General features: G+C 41.2%; 1 protein-coding gene across 1 annotated transcript in view; it reads left to right on the top strand.

The window, feature by feature from the left end:
• The first annotated feature begins 6,786 nt into the window (after nt 1–6,786).
• LOC119415862 (hyaluronidase-4) overlaps nt 6,787–17,424 on the top strand; it is a 16,330-nt gene continuing 5,692 nt past the window's right edge. The window contains exons 1-2 of the mRNA XM_037683037.1: nt 6,787–7,740; nt 12,235–12,324. Of these exons, the coding sequence (XP_037538965.1) occupies nt 6,787–7,740; nt 12,235–12,324 (1,044 nt within the window). The remainder of the gene's footprint in view (nt 7,741–12,234; nt 12,325–17,424) is intronic.

Raw genomic sequence — 17,424 nt, 5'->3', positions numbered from 1 at the left:
ATGGATTTTTCTCTGAAATTTGCCATAATTTGTACTGACATGCGTATGTCAGTGTGGAGATTTTTGCTGAAAACAAATTTAAAACCTTCTTCTTCCTCCATTTCGGTTTCATTTCTGTTACCAAGATAAGCTTGGAAGATTCTTTTGTAATAAACTTTTGGATGTTCATTCTTGCCCTGCTTGACCTTGTCAGCAGCTGGGAAACCAGTAGGTCCCGTGCAGGGGTCGTACTCTCTGATCAAAGCTTCACACAGAAGGTTGTAATCCTTTCTCGTTGCATCAGGTAGACGCTCGATGAAGGTGAACACCTCTCTGTCTGAAGTGAGCCTTATCAGACTGATTTTATCCTCAACCGTAGCATTAGGATAATGTTTCAGCCTGAATTCAATGTCTTTGAGGTACGCTTTTGTTCCAGTTGAACCCATTGGTCCCGGTACAAAGCGTTGTACATATTTTGAGAATTTCAGCAGAACATCTATTGAAAGAGGAAGTTTCCATGCTCTCTGTTGCATGTTTGGTGGAGGAGACCTGTTCAGGTCTGTTCCTACCACTTTAGGTGAGGGTGGAGGTGTTTCTCTACACACATGTGGAGGTGGCAGAATGGGATTAAGAGCAGGAGGTGCAACAACATCTTTCTGAGGTGTTGGCGGATGGCCCGGACTCTGACCTTTGTCTTTTTTGAGTTCCAGACAAACTCGCCCCACGTCAGAACTTTTATTTGTTGCCGCGGCTAGTTTCTCCTCACAAGCTTTCAGGCGTTCCTGTGATGTTTGACATTCACCTTGTAAACACACACAATGTTGGAGTAATGCCTCTTTTCCCAGTCTGCATTTGTCAAGTTGTGTTTTAAGCACATCTATCTCAGCTTTGCAGCGGGAAACTTGTGACATTTTCTCGTCGTGATCCCGTCTTAATGCAAAGTATCCTCTGGACAACAGCTCTTTAGCATCCCTGGCTTCTGTTAGTGATGCATTAAGTAACTGTATTTTGCTATTCAGTGAATCAATTTCTGCACGTGCATCTTGCTGTGATTGAAACATCTGTTCAAAATGTTTTTTTGTGAGGATCTCGTGTTCACTTTTAAATTGAAGGAAGTGTTCTTCAATTTCCTGAACCACCTCTTTTTCACTGTTTAACCCTATTGCAAGGTCATCAGCTTTCTCAACCACTGTATAGAATGATTCTTTCAGCAACATTGCCATTTTAGCCAGCTTTTCATAGCTTGACTTTGTAATTTCTGTAGAGGTCACACTCTCTGCAACCTCCTTCAGATTGTCCAATAACTCTTTTGGGTTCATGCTGTCCACCTGATTATCATATGGATGTAAGGATTCTGTGAGCAGCGTCAACGCTTTCTCTAAACAGTCCTTCATCTCATAAGGATCAAAATCCTTTTCTATCACACCTGTCATGGTTATTCACTGTGTAGCACTTTATCTGGTTAAAACAGTTGCCAGCTTCAGATATTTTACAGGTAAATATTTGTATTCAAGTGTCATTGAGTTTCACACTATTTTAGCTCTGGGTTTACACAAAAGTACTGTTATAAGTCAACTTATTCAGAGGAATGGGCACCTGTCATAGGTTTCACCCCAATTCATGAATATTTAAGTAAATGCTTCTCTGCAGTGTTACTTTTTAATGTGCTTATTTTTTAACAGATACTAGATTACCAAGCTTCTCAGTGTTTTTTACTCTAAAGCACTGAACTTAATAAACCTGCAATTTTTCTAAAAAGTCTCACAGCAACATCAGTTTAAAAATGCTTTTTTTAAAACCGTTCACTTCCAGAAATTCGCTAGTTTAACAGTTACTCATTAACCCAGGTTGGTGAACAGAAAAAGAAAAAATTTCATGAGGAGCTTCAGACTTTCTGCAGAAAAACTGTTATACTCCTCTTTCACAGCAGGTGGCAGTGTTAGCTTTATACCAGCAGGAGCCTATGACAACTTCCTGTGGACGTTCTGTTGACATCCTGTCGTTAGCTTCTTAGCTTAAAATTAGCATCGGCTAAACTCGGCTAAATCAACATTTCTGAACGGATTTAAAGCTTAAACGTGGCGTTGTTTCAACAAGCACGACTTCTTTGCATGAAACATGAGTTTTGGGGACATGTGGCAGCTTCATTTAGTGATTTTAAGCACAGAAAAGGCTTTGGTTGCACCGAGACTCATTTCTGGGTCACGTGACTGAATCTACCAATGACAGAACAGCAACGGGGGTGAGTTTTACGAACTGGCACGTCAGAGGAAGTGACGACAGACACGTCACTCATTTCTCAGCATATCAAAGCTTTCCCCACGGCCGTTTTCAACCAATCACGGATCGTTTTTCCAGCTAGCGTGTAGCATTTAGCATGAAACATTCCAGACAACTTTTCGTCTTTTAAACTGTCAAAATGTACTATTTTCTGTTAAAAATGTAACTAATCAACTCCCAAAGCTTCACGGAGGCGGCGCTCCGGTCTTAAAAACGTCTCTTTCTTCAAACACGACTCGTTCGAACCGTATCAGAACCGAGCCTGACCAGAACCACGTCTGGACCACAGTTTAAACAGAATAACGTTTCCACAGCTCATCAACTTTGTCACACACAACAGATGTACAAATTCAGCTTTCAAAAAGACACATTGACCTTTTAATTTCAGCTTTCAAAACATCACCAGCTGCAAAACATAGCTGTATTTTCTCCAAGCGTCGCAGCTCAAAACGCTGCGTTTCACACAGCAACTCTGCACTCTTCTCATGCCAACGTGTAAAATCAATTGCCACACGAATACAGTCCATTTATGAAGCGTACGAGGCCACCAGATGTAGATGAACATATGCATGATATATTCATAAATTAAACGGATTCTTTCATTTTTCTGGACTGAATAATGTTGTGTGTTGAATTATTAAATGTGGACGGAAACGTGTTTATCTTTGACTCACCAACAACAGTGGGTCATTTATTTAAAAACGATTTAAACACATCACACATTTACATTAATTTGGCTAAATTAAAATAACAACATGGCTTAGTTAGCAAGCTGTACAATTTGATTAACCATACGGCGATGGTTGAAAACCTTGCCTCACAACAGACATTTCTGAAAATATCTGGAATGATTTCTAGCAAAAAGAAGAATTTTAAAGATGGAAAATGAAGTTTATCTTGAGAGAGATGGGTGAGGGAATTTGTCTGTTATAACCAGAACAGCACGCTCCTTTGGACCAGCTTAACCCAACGGTACACTTTGGTTGAGATCGACTCTTTACCTTTGCAGATGATAGTTTCAGCGTTGGTGTAGAGCTTTCCTTTCAACTCTTCCAGCGTCTCCGTAAGAACAGCTAAACCTCAGGAGTCGTGAGATCGTCCTAGAACAGACTTCTTCATAATTCCTCTGAACTTCTCTTGTTCAGCTTAGTCGCAGATGTCCTGAGCATTCTGGACTCTGCTGCTCTCGGAACCAACTCATAGCATTCTCTCAGCGTTCTCCTCAGCGTTCTTCCTAGAACTGCCGAGAACTTCTCAGAACTACTGAGCTCTCCAGAACTCGACTGGAGCTGGAACCTCCCTGAACTAGGAAGTGTTGCACCTTTTAAAAAAGGTCACTTCCGGTTCATTTGAGGACTTTCTGATTGGTTGGTTGGACCAAACAGAGGTGTGTTTTTGTGATGTAAGGTGTTATTAAAAAGTCAAGGAAAAAGATTAGATTGTTTAAGAACAGACAGAAGATATTATGAAGAACTCAGACTTCGTGGAGTCAATTCTCTAGTATCTTCCTGTAAAAGTTAAACATGACATTTCTTTTTCAGTAAACTTGCAGTTGACCGAAACTTGAACTTTGACCAACTTACACAACTTGCTCATTTCAGACAGACGATCAAGAAATTGAATCATTACTCTGTAACATATTCTAACTTGATTTCCACTTTGAATGAGGATTAAAAATCGTTATTACTGTTTCACAGTTGATTTAAAAATGAGTAGTTCACTTCAACATTTAAAAATGGTTTGAACTAACACACTTCGATTATCAAAACATTTGTAAAATAGTAATGATAATAGAAAAAGAGAGTGTTCTTTCAATTGATCAGTGTAGGACACTTAGAAAGTCTTCTGGATGGACTTAAATCAATGAAATACAGTTCTTGTCCCAGGAAGGCCCCTCAAGGCCAGATTTGACCTGAGGCCTAGTTCACTACACAGTGATGAAATAAGACTTTTCTTTACTGGACTCTTTTCTCTTTCTCTTCACTAGAAAGAAGAAACAGGTGGTTAATTCAAGCTACATACTGTTTTTGAATAAATGCATAAAACAAAGAAAGGTGCAGCTAACAGCTATAATAGATATATTAATATTAATAAACTGATAAAATAAGAAAATGAAAAATAAATGGATTTAAAAATAATGAAAATAATATAATAATAACAATGGATATATGAATCAGAAAGTATTATACAGATACAGATATTCTTTGTCATTCGCACCACATGTGGTACATGTGGTGGATCAAAATTATGTTCACAGGGTCCCAGTTACATCCAACAATAAATTGTAAAATTAAAAACAGTAATAAGATCTAAGATATGAACTAAGAAAAACATCAACTAAATATATGCTAAGCACTAATAGCATAAAAACAATAAACACAATACGCCGAACAGCAGCACGGACATGAGTCTGTGTGAACAGATGAGCACGAATGAACACAGCAACATGAAACACATCAGCAGCAACATGAAACTGATCAGCAGCAACATGAAACTGATCAGCAGCAACATGAAACTGATCAGCAGCAACATGAAACCGATCAGCAGCAACATGAAACCGATCAGCAGCAACATGAAACTGATCAGCAGCAACATGAAACTGATCAGCAGCAACATGAAACTGATCAGCAGCAACATGATTATCCTGGTTAGAGATTCATAAGGCTGCACAAACTCAAGTTCATGTTGCTGTTTGACGTATTGTTTTGATTGTTTACTGCTATTAGTGCTTAGTGTATTATTAGGAGATGTTTTTTAGTTGATATTTTTCTTAATTCATATCTTACATCTTATTACTGTTTTTCTTTTACATTTTGTTGTCTGTAACTGGGACCCTGTGTACATAATTTCATCCCACCACATGTTCAACATCTGGTGAGCATTCAGTATTTATTCTACATTTTATTTTTTTTACTTTAAAAATAAAATAAAATAAAGTCCTTATCGGCACAAATAAAGTGATGTGGAACATGTTGCATCTGTTCTTACCAAGCACAGAAGCTGCAGCGTTGTGCTGCTCTGTGAGGTGCAGCTGGGCTGTGATGGAGACCTGTCAGGTGCAGACTCCTCTGATGGAGCAGGAGCAGAAGCCGGGAGGCTTGGAGGGTTTAATGTGGAATTTAGAGACGAACCATCACATGCTGAAATATGTTCTGGATAAAATACAGTGAGAAACGGGACCGGAGGACAGATAGAGTTTATGCAAATTAGCTTAGCATCGTAGCACCGATGTTGTCCTATTATGGCGTCAGCCTCTTTTGTTAGTTAAAAATATGTTCAGAACCGATGGAATGAGTAACTTAAAATATGTTTAAAGTTAGAAAACACTCACCATCTTCTATAAATGATTCAAGTAGAGCAGTGGCCGTGTCCAAACCACCCTCCAATCACTCCATCTAGCTCGCTTTGTCTTTTTTCGTCGGCCACCAAGCACAACAACACCTGCACTTCTGCATTTGACCACGGCTTTGACATTATTGTTTTTGTATAGCTTCAAAATACTAAAAGATACGCTCCTCGAGTTATGCTAATGGCAAGCGGTAGAGGAAAAATGGCGGATCGGGTTGTTTGGAAAGACTCCAGACTCCTCCCCCCGACCAGTCAGTGACCGACAGTGTTTCTGACATCACGGCGCGGCTCGCTTGGACTCCTTGAGAAGCCGGGCCAGAATTTAGGGAGGCGAGCCGGTCCCAGGAACAGTGGAAAAGACCTCAAACGCGAGTCAAGCCGGAAATATCCGACCCGCGCTGTGACAGTGGAAAAGGGGCATGACGTCGTGTCTCTGAGGACATTTGTCTTAAGGTTCTTCGAAGGATGGACGCTACATATCTATGCTTGTTGCAGAGTGCAGGCGTGTAACTAAAACTCCTTCGTACCAGAAACAAAAACCCGGAAATAAAGGTTCTACATTGGTTTAATATGTATCCGTAGATGTACACAAATTAATAATAATAACAAAATATAATACTGATAGAAATATATTTCAAACACAAGTGAAAAAGTCCAGTGGTGATGTTTATTATTTCCCTATAAACACAAATAGTGCTTTTTTCTTGTCTGATGAAAACGTTTCTTGAAATGGTGGAAGAAAGATGTTTGAACATGGCCTAAATTTAAACTATTTGTAAGTATTTAAATTTACACAGAATATTTATCATGAAGGTTTTTATGATCTTTTGTTGCACTCAAGGATGGAGGCTGGGCACAAAAAAACATGGCAGATATGGGTGGATTAGCTGGTTCACTCTGGTTCTGGGTTTCTAACCTGCCTGTTGTCTCTCTGTTTGGAGTTCACAACTTTTTAAACCATAGCAAAATGTCTAAACTCAATTTACCTTGTGAAAACAACTTTAGTTTAATTAATAACAAGCCCATAGCGATAGAATACTTAACGTTCACGAGAACCTTAAAAAAGGCAGCAATTTTTGAAAATTTTACTTAAAAGATTTAAAATAGTAATCTTTTCTTTTTTCCCATTTTTTTTTCTCTCATCAGTATGATTGACAGATGACACGCTTGAGCCCCAGAATGCTTGTGTTGCCAGCAGGCGGGACATCCTCCCACCATGTAGTACCTGTTGCTCTCATCTGCTATTGGCTGTTATTATTTTTCCATGTCGCCTTTGGTGAAAAACCTGCAAAGCTTCCACTGATTAGTCAGAAGCCCTTCATTGCTGCCTGGAATGCCCCTCTAGACATGTGCACCATCAAGTACAACATCACAACTAATCTTGATCATCTTTTTCACATCCAAGGAAGTCCGCGTGCTGACTGGACAGGCCAGAATGTGACTATTTTTTATGCAAACCGGCTGGGCTACTACCCTCACTACACCTCTCAAGGCATTGCCATCCATGGTGGCCTCCCTCAGAACTGCAGCCTGGACCTACACCTGCTCAAGGCCTACCAGGACATCATTCACTTCATACCTGAAGAGGACTTCCGTGGCCTAGCTGTCATTGACTGGGAGTTCTGGCGACCTCAGTGGGACCGTAACTGGCACAAGAAAGACATCTACAGACATAAGTCTAAAGAACTCACTATGAAGGTGTATGTTAATGTGACGGCAGCTCAGGTGGAAGCACTGGCACAGCGGTGCTTTGAAAAAAGTGCCAAAGCATTTATGCAGCGAACTATCCAGTTAGGAACACACCTTCGACCCAGCGCACTTTGGGGTTTTTACCTCTACCCTGACTGTCACAACTACAATCTCCATGAGAAGAATTACACTGGCCTCTGCCCTCTTCTGGAGAGGCTGAGAAACAATGAGCTGCTGTGGCTATGGAACAGCAGTACAGCACTGTTTCCTTCTGTGGCCATTAGGAAAAGTCATACCAACAGCATCAGTAACCTGCACTTCACTCAGCACAGGATCCGGGAGTCGCTACGCATTGCCTCACTAACCTCCAAGAAATATGACCTTCCTACCTACGTGTACCTCAGGCTAGGCTACAGAGATGAAGCCCTGGCCTTCCTTACCACAGTGAGTACATTTAATACAATGATTAATGTTCAATACAAAGTATATAATGAGCAGTTTATGTCTGTGTGAAAGAAAGATGCCAAAAGGTTTGAACCTGAAATTATTCTGAATTTAAAAAATGAAAAAAAAAAAACTCAAATTTTAAGCAAAATTGAAAAAAACTAATGTGCAGTTTGTGTTATGAACTCATGAGATAACTGTATGGACTGTATGCTCTTGCCAAGATGGCCGCGCTCAGAGCAGTTGCAGCTTCACAGGCTCCTGGTACCATCCCAGTTTTTAGAAGTTTTGATATTGGCTCTGTGCCTGACTCAGCGCGATTTATGCGTGTGAACTATAGCCGAACCGAACTGATGAGAATAGGAGCGGATTTGCCACGAAATATAGCAGAAATCAGCAACAAACTCAAAACTATGCTCGGCAGAATGTATAACTTAAAGTCATCTACCTGGAAGCTGCAGCAGAGGCATTCCAGCGGGCAGAAGAGGAAGCGCTGCTCCCGGCTTAAGAGGAGAGGATGCCGGGCGGGGGTTATGGTGAGGCTACGAGCTAACGCTAAAGCCAGTAAACTCCCCATGCCGTCTCTCTTTCTGTCGAATGTCCATTCGTTGGACAACAAGGTGGATTTACTTCGTCTGAGAGCGGGCGCCTCAGAAGAGATTAAGAAGTGTGCGGTGCTTTGCCTCACGGAAACAAGGATTACAAGTGAATCGCCGGATACAGTCTTCCAGCTGGATGACAGACTTTTTCTTCGAGCGGACCGCTGCAGCGAGCTAACGGGGAAATCACGGGGAGGCGGAGTGTGCATTTACGTGAGTAAAAGTTGGTGCATGAACTGTACTGTTGTAAATAGCTCATGCTCGAAGGTTTTGGAGCAAATAACAGTGAAATGTCGGCCACATTATCTACCCCGCGAGTTCACGGTGACTTTTATCACAGTTGTTTACATTCCTCCGGACGCTAATGCTAATGAATCACTGTAGGAGTTACATGATATCATCAGCTCGCTGCAGAGCAAACACCCCGAGGCTCTTTACGTTGTAGCCGGAGACTTTAACCACGTGAATCTAACGGACTGTTTCCCAAGCTTTAATCAGCATGTGGCGATTCCGACACGTGGAGACAAGACGCTGGACTGTGTTTACACGAACGTAAAAGATGCATACAAAGCCTAACCCCGCCCCCACCTAGGACTGTCAGACCACATCTCAATCTTCCTGGCTCCTGCATACATGCCCCCGCTGAGACGCTCCAGACCGGTACAAAAGGAAGTTAAATGCTAGATCCAAGACAGTGGCCCCATACTGAGAGATTGTTTTGACCGAAGAGATTGGCAGGTTTTCAGAGAAGCTGCTGAAAATGGAGGTTCGCTTGATCTTGACCAATACACATCCTTAGTTCTGGGTTACATTAGTACATGTACTGAAACTGTCTCCACTATCAGAAATGTTAAAAGCTACCCAAACAGAAAACCATGGCTGAATGCAGAGTTGTGTACCCTGCTGGAAGCCAGGAACACTGCCTTCAGGTCTGGAAACTCAGAGGAGCTGAGTAGGACAAGAAAATAACTGGTTGCTGGTATTAAGAGGGCCAAGGCCACATATGCACAGAGGATCGAGGGTCAATTCATCTCACAAGACCCTCGGAGCATGTGGAGGGGCATTAAGTGCATAACAGATTATAAAGGAAGGAGCAAACAATGCCCCAAAGACCCATCTCTGCCTGATGCCCTCAACAAGTTCTATGCACGCTTTGAAGACCCGAACAGACCACCCAGCACCAGACTCACCTCACCACCGGATGAAGAGCATCTCAGCGTGACCTCAGCAGAAGTAAGGAGTACCTTCAGGAGGATTAATCCGCACAAAGCAACTGGCCCAGACAACATCCCCGGAAAAGTGTTGAAGGAATGTGCTGATCAGCTCTGCGAGGTGCTGGCAGACATCTTTAACACCTCACTTACCCTGGAGACAGTTCCCACCTGCCTGAAGACTGCCACCATCATCCCAGTCCCAAAAAGCTCTACAGTGACTGGTCTGAATGACTATCGGCCAGTGGCCCTCACCCCGATAGTTGCTAAATGCTTAGAAAAACTGGTCATGACTCACATCAAAACAACCATCAACATGAACGAGGACCCTCACCAGTACGCATACCGTGAGAACCGATCAACAGAGGACGCCATCTCCTCTGTGGTCCACACTGCACTCAACCACATGGAGCAGAAAAACTCTTACGTCCATATGCTCTTTGTGGACTTCACATCCACCTTCAACACCATGATCCCCCAAACCCTGATGGACAAACTATCCACACTAGGACTAAGCCCCTCCATTTGCAACTGGGTACTAGACTTCTTAACAAACAGACCACAGTTAGTGAGGATCCACAACTTCTCCTCCTCCACCATAACCCTCAGCACTGGCTCTCCTCAGGGATGTGTGTTGAGCCCCCTCCTGTTTACTCTGCTCACGTATGATTGTGCAGCTACCCATCCAGGCTGTCACATTGTAAAGTTTGCAGACGATACAGCGGTGGTGGGATGCATCACAAACAATGATGAGTCCAGCTACAGGCAAGAGGTGGAACACCTGGAGAGCTGGTGCAAAGAGAATAACCTTCACATCAATGTGAAGAAGACAAAGGAGATGATTGTGGACTTCAGAAGGAACAAAAACATCTACACCCCCCTGAACATGAGAGGATCTGTGGTGGAAGTGGTCTCCAGCTACAAGTACTTGGGTGTACACATGAATGACAACCTCAGCTGGAGCAACAACACCACCAGCCTGATCAAGAAAGCTCATCAGAGACTCTACTTCCTCAGACGGCTGAGGCGAGCTGGTCTGGGAAGCTCAGTCCTCACCTCCTTCTACAGGTGTGCAGTGGAGAGCATCCTGTGCTCCAGCATCAACGTGTGGCATGGAGGCTGCACAGCTGCAGAAAGTAAAGCTCTGCAGAGAGTGGTGAAGGCTGCACAGAAGATGTTGGAGTCAGTCTCCACCATCACAGACATCTACACCTCTAGATGCAGGAAGAGGGGCACCTGCATCATGAAGGACCACACTCACCCAGCACACACACTTTTTGCCCCACTCCCCTCAGGAAGGAGGTTGAGGAGCATTAAGTGTAGAACCACTAGACTGAGGAACAGCTTCTACCCTGAGGCTGTTAGACTCATGAATCTCTAACCAGAATAATCACTGTGAAAAATCACATCATGTTGCTGCTGATCTGTTTCATGTTGATGTGTTCATTCGTGCTCATCTGCTCACACAAACTGTTCGTGCTACTGTTGGGCGTATTGTTTTTTATGCTGTTAGTGCTTAGTGTATCTTAAGTTAAAATTTTTCTTAGGTCATATCTTAGATCTTATTAATGTTTTTCTTTTACATTTTGATACTTTTGGTGGATGTAGCTGGGACCCTGTGTACATAATTTTGTTCCACACCCCACATGTGGTGTGTATGACAATTAAATAACCTTGAATCCTTGAATCCCTGAAATCTAGAATTGAATTCAAAATCTTACTTCTAACCTACAAAGCTCTCAACAACCTAGTTCCAGCTTATATTTGAGATCTTATTGTTCCATATTTTCCCAACAGAGCACTTTGCTCTCAGACTGCATGCTTGCTCAGTCTGAGTCCTTAGGGCTTGCAGCACGATGGATCAGTGGTTAGCACTGTTGCCTCACAGCAAGAAGGTCCTGGGTTCAATCCCCGGTTGGACCTGGGGTCCTTCTGTCTGGAGTCTGCATGTTTTTCTCGTGCTTGTGTGTTTTTTTTCCGGGGTCTGCTGTTTCCTCCCACAGACTAAAAACATGCGTGTTAGGCTGATTTGTGACTCTAAATTGTCCCTAGGTGTGAGAGAGAAAGTGAATGGTTGTTTGTCTTGTTTGTGTCTGTGTGTCCCTGTGATGGACTGGAGACCTGTCCAGGGTTTTCCCCGCCCCTCGCACAGTGATTGCTGGATATGGACACCGTTGACCCCCATGACCCAAAATGGAAGAAGCGGGTAAACGATAATGGATTTAATGGATAATGGATGGATTTGCTAAAATTGAATAGTTTTCATTTGATACTATTTCTATCTGAACATGTGATTCTTGACCTGCCATTGTGTATCTGTTCTTACTAAACCCAGTCGGTTGAAGAAGATGGCCGCTTGTCCTGAACCTGGTTCTGCTAAAGGTTTCTTCCTCATGAGGGAGTTTTTCCTTTCCACTGTCACCTTCAAGCTTGTTCAAGATGAGAGTTCTGTGATGGAGTTAAATTCAAAACAGTGTGCTCCTCAGATAAATAATAATTTATTTTTATATACAGGTATATGAATATTTCTGTTCAGTGCTCTGGGACGACTTCTGTTGTGACTTGGTGCTATATAAATACAGTAAACTGAATTGAAATGAATTTAATTGTGTGACATGTCCATATGTGTGACTTGTCCATCTCATCTGTGTGACGTCTCCATCTGTCCTGTGTGCGTTCCACAGAAAGACTTGGTCCAGACTATTGGGGAGAGTGCTGCTCTAGGAGCTGCAGGCTTTGTTATCTGGGGGGACCTAAACCTGACTTCCTCCAGGGTAAGCATGCCTTTCTCTCGGACTCCAGGTGATGAAATGAAACCTTACAGAATGTTTTGTTGTGGCTGAAGAGCTACTGTGCACATTTATTACATGTAAAGCTTGGTGAATTAAGCTTTCACAAAGGAAATGAACACACAGGTTGTTTCCTTGTTAATTTAATGTTAGTATTGCAATTTCTGACATTTTTTGCAAAGACAACAGAAAGTATGCTTAAATTGATACTGTTCATATGTTTGATCAAATTTGATGTTAGCCAAAATAATTTTGATTATGAGAATCAGAGACCAATTCACAGATGTCCCACAAAATAATAAAATGTAATTATATCCTGATGCTGCTCAATAACCCAAGTAGATGAATCTTACAAGTCTGAGTCAGGTCCTCTAGATGGATTTTATTCTTATTGATCAACAGAGAAGAATATGTCCAGAGGACCTGACTCAACCTTGTTAAAATTATGTTCAGAAGCTGGGAGGGTGCTACTGGTTGATAAGTGGTTAATAATTAAAATTCCAGTTTGAAATCCTCAACTATTTGGAAAAGGTTAGTTTTTACATCATGTTATCTACAAACCGGGTTCCAAAAAAGTTGGGACACTAAATAAATTGTGAATAAAAACTGAATGCAATGATCTAGAAATTGCAAATGTCAATATTTTATTTGTAATATAACATAGATGACAGATCAAAAGTTTAATCTCAGTAAATGTAACATTTTAAAGGAAAAAATATGTTGATTCAAAATTTCACAGTGTCAACAAATCCCAAAAAAGTTGGGACAAGTAGCAATAAGTGGCTGGAAAAAGGAAATTGAACATATAACGAACAGCTGGAAGACCAATTAACACTAATTAGGTCAATTGACAACATGATTGGGTATAAAAAGAGCTTCTCAGAGTGTCAGTGTCTCTAAGAAGCCAAGATGGTAAGAGGATCACCAATTCCACCATTGTTGCCCAGAAATATGGTGCAACAATACCAGAATTGTGTTACCCAGCATAAAATAGCAAAGACTTTTAAGTTATCATCATCAACCGTGCATAACATCATCAAAAGATTCAGAGAATCTGGAAGAATCACTGTGCATAAGGGTCAAGGCCGTAAAACTCTACTGGATGCTCGTGATCTCCGGGCACTTAAACATCACTGCACCTCAAACAGGAATGCCACTGTCAAGGAAATAATAGAATGGGCTCAGGAATACTTCCAGAAAGCATACCGTGCCATCTGCTGTTGCCAGCTGAAACTCTACAGTGCAAAGAGGAAGCCATTTCTAAGCAAGCTCCACAAGCTCAGACGTTTGCACTGGGTCTGGGGTCATTTAAAATGGAGTGTGGCAAAATGGAAGACTGTTCTGTGGTCAGATGAGTCACGATTTGAACTTCTTTATGGAACACTGGGACGCCATGTCATCCGGACCAGAGAGGACAAGGATAGCCCAAGTTGCTATCAACGCTCCGTTCAGAAGCCTGCATCACTGATGGTATGGGGTTGCATGAGCGCTTGTGGCATGGGCAGCTTGCATGTCTGGAAAGGCACCATTAATGCAGAGAACTACGTTCAGGTTCTAGAACAACATATGCTCCCATCTAGACATCATCTCTTTCAGGGAAGACCCTGCATTTTTCAACACGATAATGCCAGACCACATTCTGCAGCAATCACAACATCATGGCTACGAAGGAAAAGGATCAGGGTACTGAAATGGCCAGCCTGCAGTCCAGATCTTTCACCTATAGAGAACATTTGGTGCATCATAAAGAGGAAGGTGCGACAAAGAAGGCCCAAGATGATGGAACAGTTAGAGGCCTGTATTAGACATGAATGGGAGAGCATTCCTATTTCTAAACTTCAGAAACTGGTCTCCTCTGTCCCTAGACGTCTGTTGAGTGTTGTAAGAAGAAGGGGGGATGCCACACAATGGTAAAAATGGACTTGTCCCAACTTTTTTGGGATTTGTTGACGCCAAGAAATTTGGAAACAACAGATTTTTCCCTTAAAATGATACATTCTCTCAGTTTAAACTTTTGATCTGTGATTTGTGTTCTATTCTGAATAAAATATTAGATGTTGGCACCTCCACATCATTGCATTCAGTTTTTATTTACTATTTGTTTAGTGTCCCAACTTTATTGGAATCCGGTTTGTAGAATAAAGTAAATAATAAAAGAACAAAGTAAATAGTTACAAACTTATGTGTAAAAGGTATAAACTGGTAGTTGTACAACAGAAATAAGAACTACCAGAACACTGTTTTGAGAATTACTCAAATAACTTTTCTTTAAAAAATAAATTATTGCAAATGGCGGATCAGGTTGTTATGAAAGTTTCTCAAACAACCTGTGACACCCACTGACCAATCAGTGACCGACGGTGTTCTGACGTCATGTTTTAAGGCCAGCTCGGTACTCTTGGAACCCCAGAGAGAAAGGTCATGAAAAAAGGGCCAGTTCCATGAATAATTGTTAGTAGAAAAGCCTTGGAACCGTGCCGAGCCGAGTCGAACCGTGCCGTACCGGCACTAATGGAAAAGGGGTACTACAATTATATTCAATTCAATTCAGTTTATTTATATAGCGCAAATCACAACAAAGTTGTCTCAGGGCACTTTACAGAAACATTCACATACATAAAAGCCAACTAGCAAAGTTCTCTATCTAAGGAATCCAGCAGACAAGATGAATCTTGGCTTCGTTGCAGTCTCCCATCCTGAGCAAGCACAGTGGCAACAGTGGAAAGAAAAACTCCCTTTTAACAGGAAGAAACCTCCAGCAGAACCAGGCTCAGGACAAGCAGCCATCTGCTTTGACCGGCTGGTTGAGAGGACAGGAAGGAGAGACAGACGAGCACAGAATGGTAGGTCCAGGTATAGGTCCAAGTCCAGGTATAGGTCCAGGTGTATCTGAAGACAAAAAAACATGTTAAGGATAGAAAAAATAATTACAAATACAAAACAGGTTGAGCAGAGTAAGTAATGACAGTAGTAGAGTTAAAATTGTGGTCAGTTTGTCCTCCAGCAGTCTAAGCCTATAGCAGCATAACTAAGGGACAGCTCAGGAAACCCAAGCCGACCCTAACTATAGGATTTATCAAAAAGGAAAGTCTTAAGCCTAGTTTTAAAACTGGATAATGTGTCAGCCTCATGGACAGAGATTGGAAGTTGGTTCCACAAGAGAGGAGCCTGATAACTGAAAGATCTGCCTCCCATTCTGTTTTTGTAAATTCTAGGAACCACAAGTAAACCTGCAGTCTGGGAGCGAAGTGCTCTGTTAGGAAAATATGGAACAATAAGATCTGTAATATAAGATGGAGCTAGGTTGTTGAGAGCTTTGTAGGTTAGAAGTAAGATTTTGAATTCTATTCTGGATTTGACAGGGAGCCAATGGAGAGAAGCTAAAACTGGAGAAATATGATCTCTCCCACTAACTCCAGTTAAGACTCTGGCAGCAGCATTTTGGATCAACTGAAGACATTTTAAAGAAGTATTTGGACATCCAGATAATAAACCATTGCAATAGTCCAGTCTAGACGATACAAATGCATGAACCAGTTTTTCTGCATCATTTTTAGATCAGATGTTTCTAATGTTAGTGATATTACACAGGTGGAAGGAGGAGGTTCTAGTAACGTTTTTAATGTGGGGGGTAAAAGACATGTCCTGATCAAAAATAACACCAAGATTTTTAACATTAGAGCTGGAGGACAGATTAATGCATCTAAGGAGGGAGAAAGACTGAAAAATTCATTCCTAATGTGCTCAGGTCCAAAAACCAAAACCTCAGTCTTGTCTGTTCAACAGGAGAAAATTAAGGGTCATCCAGGTTTTTATGTCTTTAAGACATGCTTGTAGTCTAAGTAGCTGATTGGATTCATTGGGTTTAATGGACAAATATAACTGAGTATCATCAGCATAACAATGAAAATTTATCCCATGCTGTTTAATAACTTTACCTAATGGAAGCATATATAAAGTAAAGAGTATTGTCCCAAGCACTGAGCCCTGAGGAACTCCATGACTAACTTTGGTGTATGAAGAAGATTTATTATTTACATTTACAAACTGGAATCTATCAGATAGATATGATTTAAACCATTTTAGAGCTGTTCCTGTAATCCCAACATCATATTCAAGCCTCTGTAGTAAAATATTGTGATCAACTGCATCAAATGCAGCACTGAGGTCTAACAGGACCAGTATAGACACAAGTCCATTGTCTGAGGCCATGAGAATATCATTAGTGACTTTTACTAGTACTGTTTCTGTGCTATGATGAGCTCTAAACCCTGACTGAAACTCTTCAAACAGATTATTTCTTTGTAGATGTTCACGTAACTGACCTGCAACTATTTTCTCTAGAATTTTTTAGATGAAAGTTAGATTAGATATAGGTCTATAGCTGGCCAGAATTTCTGAATCAAGATCAGACTTCTTAAGTAAAGGTTTAATTACAGCAACCTTAAAGCGCTGTGGTACATAACCATCATTAAAGACAAATTAAGAAGATCCAAAATGTGGACATTAATTAGGGGAAATACCTCTTTAAACAGTCTGGTTGGGATGGGATCTAGCAGGCATGTGGATGGTTTGGATGAGATTATTATTTTTGACAATTCAGAGCTCAACAGGACAAAAACTGTCCAAACATAAATCAGGCTCTAGTGAAATTTTTAAAGTTGCCTCATTTGACAGGGGACTAGAGATAGTAGAAGGAAGGATGGTTTGAATTTTCTCTCTAATTGAAATAATTTGATTTATAAAGAATCTCATGAAGTCATCACTACTTATAGTTGTAGGGATACATGGTTCAACAGAGATGGGACTTTTAATTAGTCTAGCAATAGTACTAAACAGAAACCTAGGGTTATTTTTATTCTCCTTTATTAAAGATGAGTAATTACTTACATGGATAAGAAAGTAGCAGCAATTAGCCTCTTTTTCACATTAAAAGAAAAACACAACTTATTCCAAAAGTAAAAACACAACTTTAGTCTCAGCCTCTTCACCACGTTCTCCACATGTGGCTTGAATGTAAGGTATTTATAAACATGTACCTGCTCTATTTCAATTCCTTGGAGCAGTGGTTCCCAACCTATTTTC

The sequence above is a fragment of the Nematolebias whitei genome, chromosome 10 (genome assembly GCF_014905685.2).
Source record: "Nematolebias whitei isolate Nwh7 chromosome 10, NemWhi1, whole genome shotgun sequence".
In the NCBI taxonomy this organism is placed as follows: domain Eukaryota; kingdom Metazoa; phylum Chordata; class Actinopteri; order Cyprinodontiformes; family Rivulidae; genus Nematolebias; species Nematolebias whitei.
Note: the sequence above shows the minus strand (reverse complement) of the source record. Positions and strands in the feature narration are given on the sequence as shown.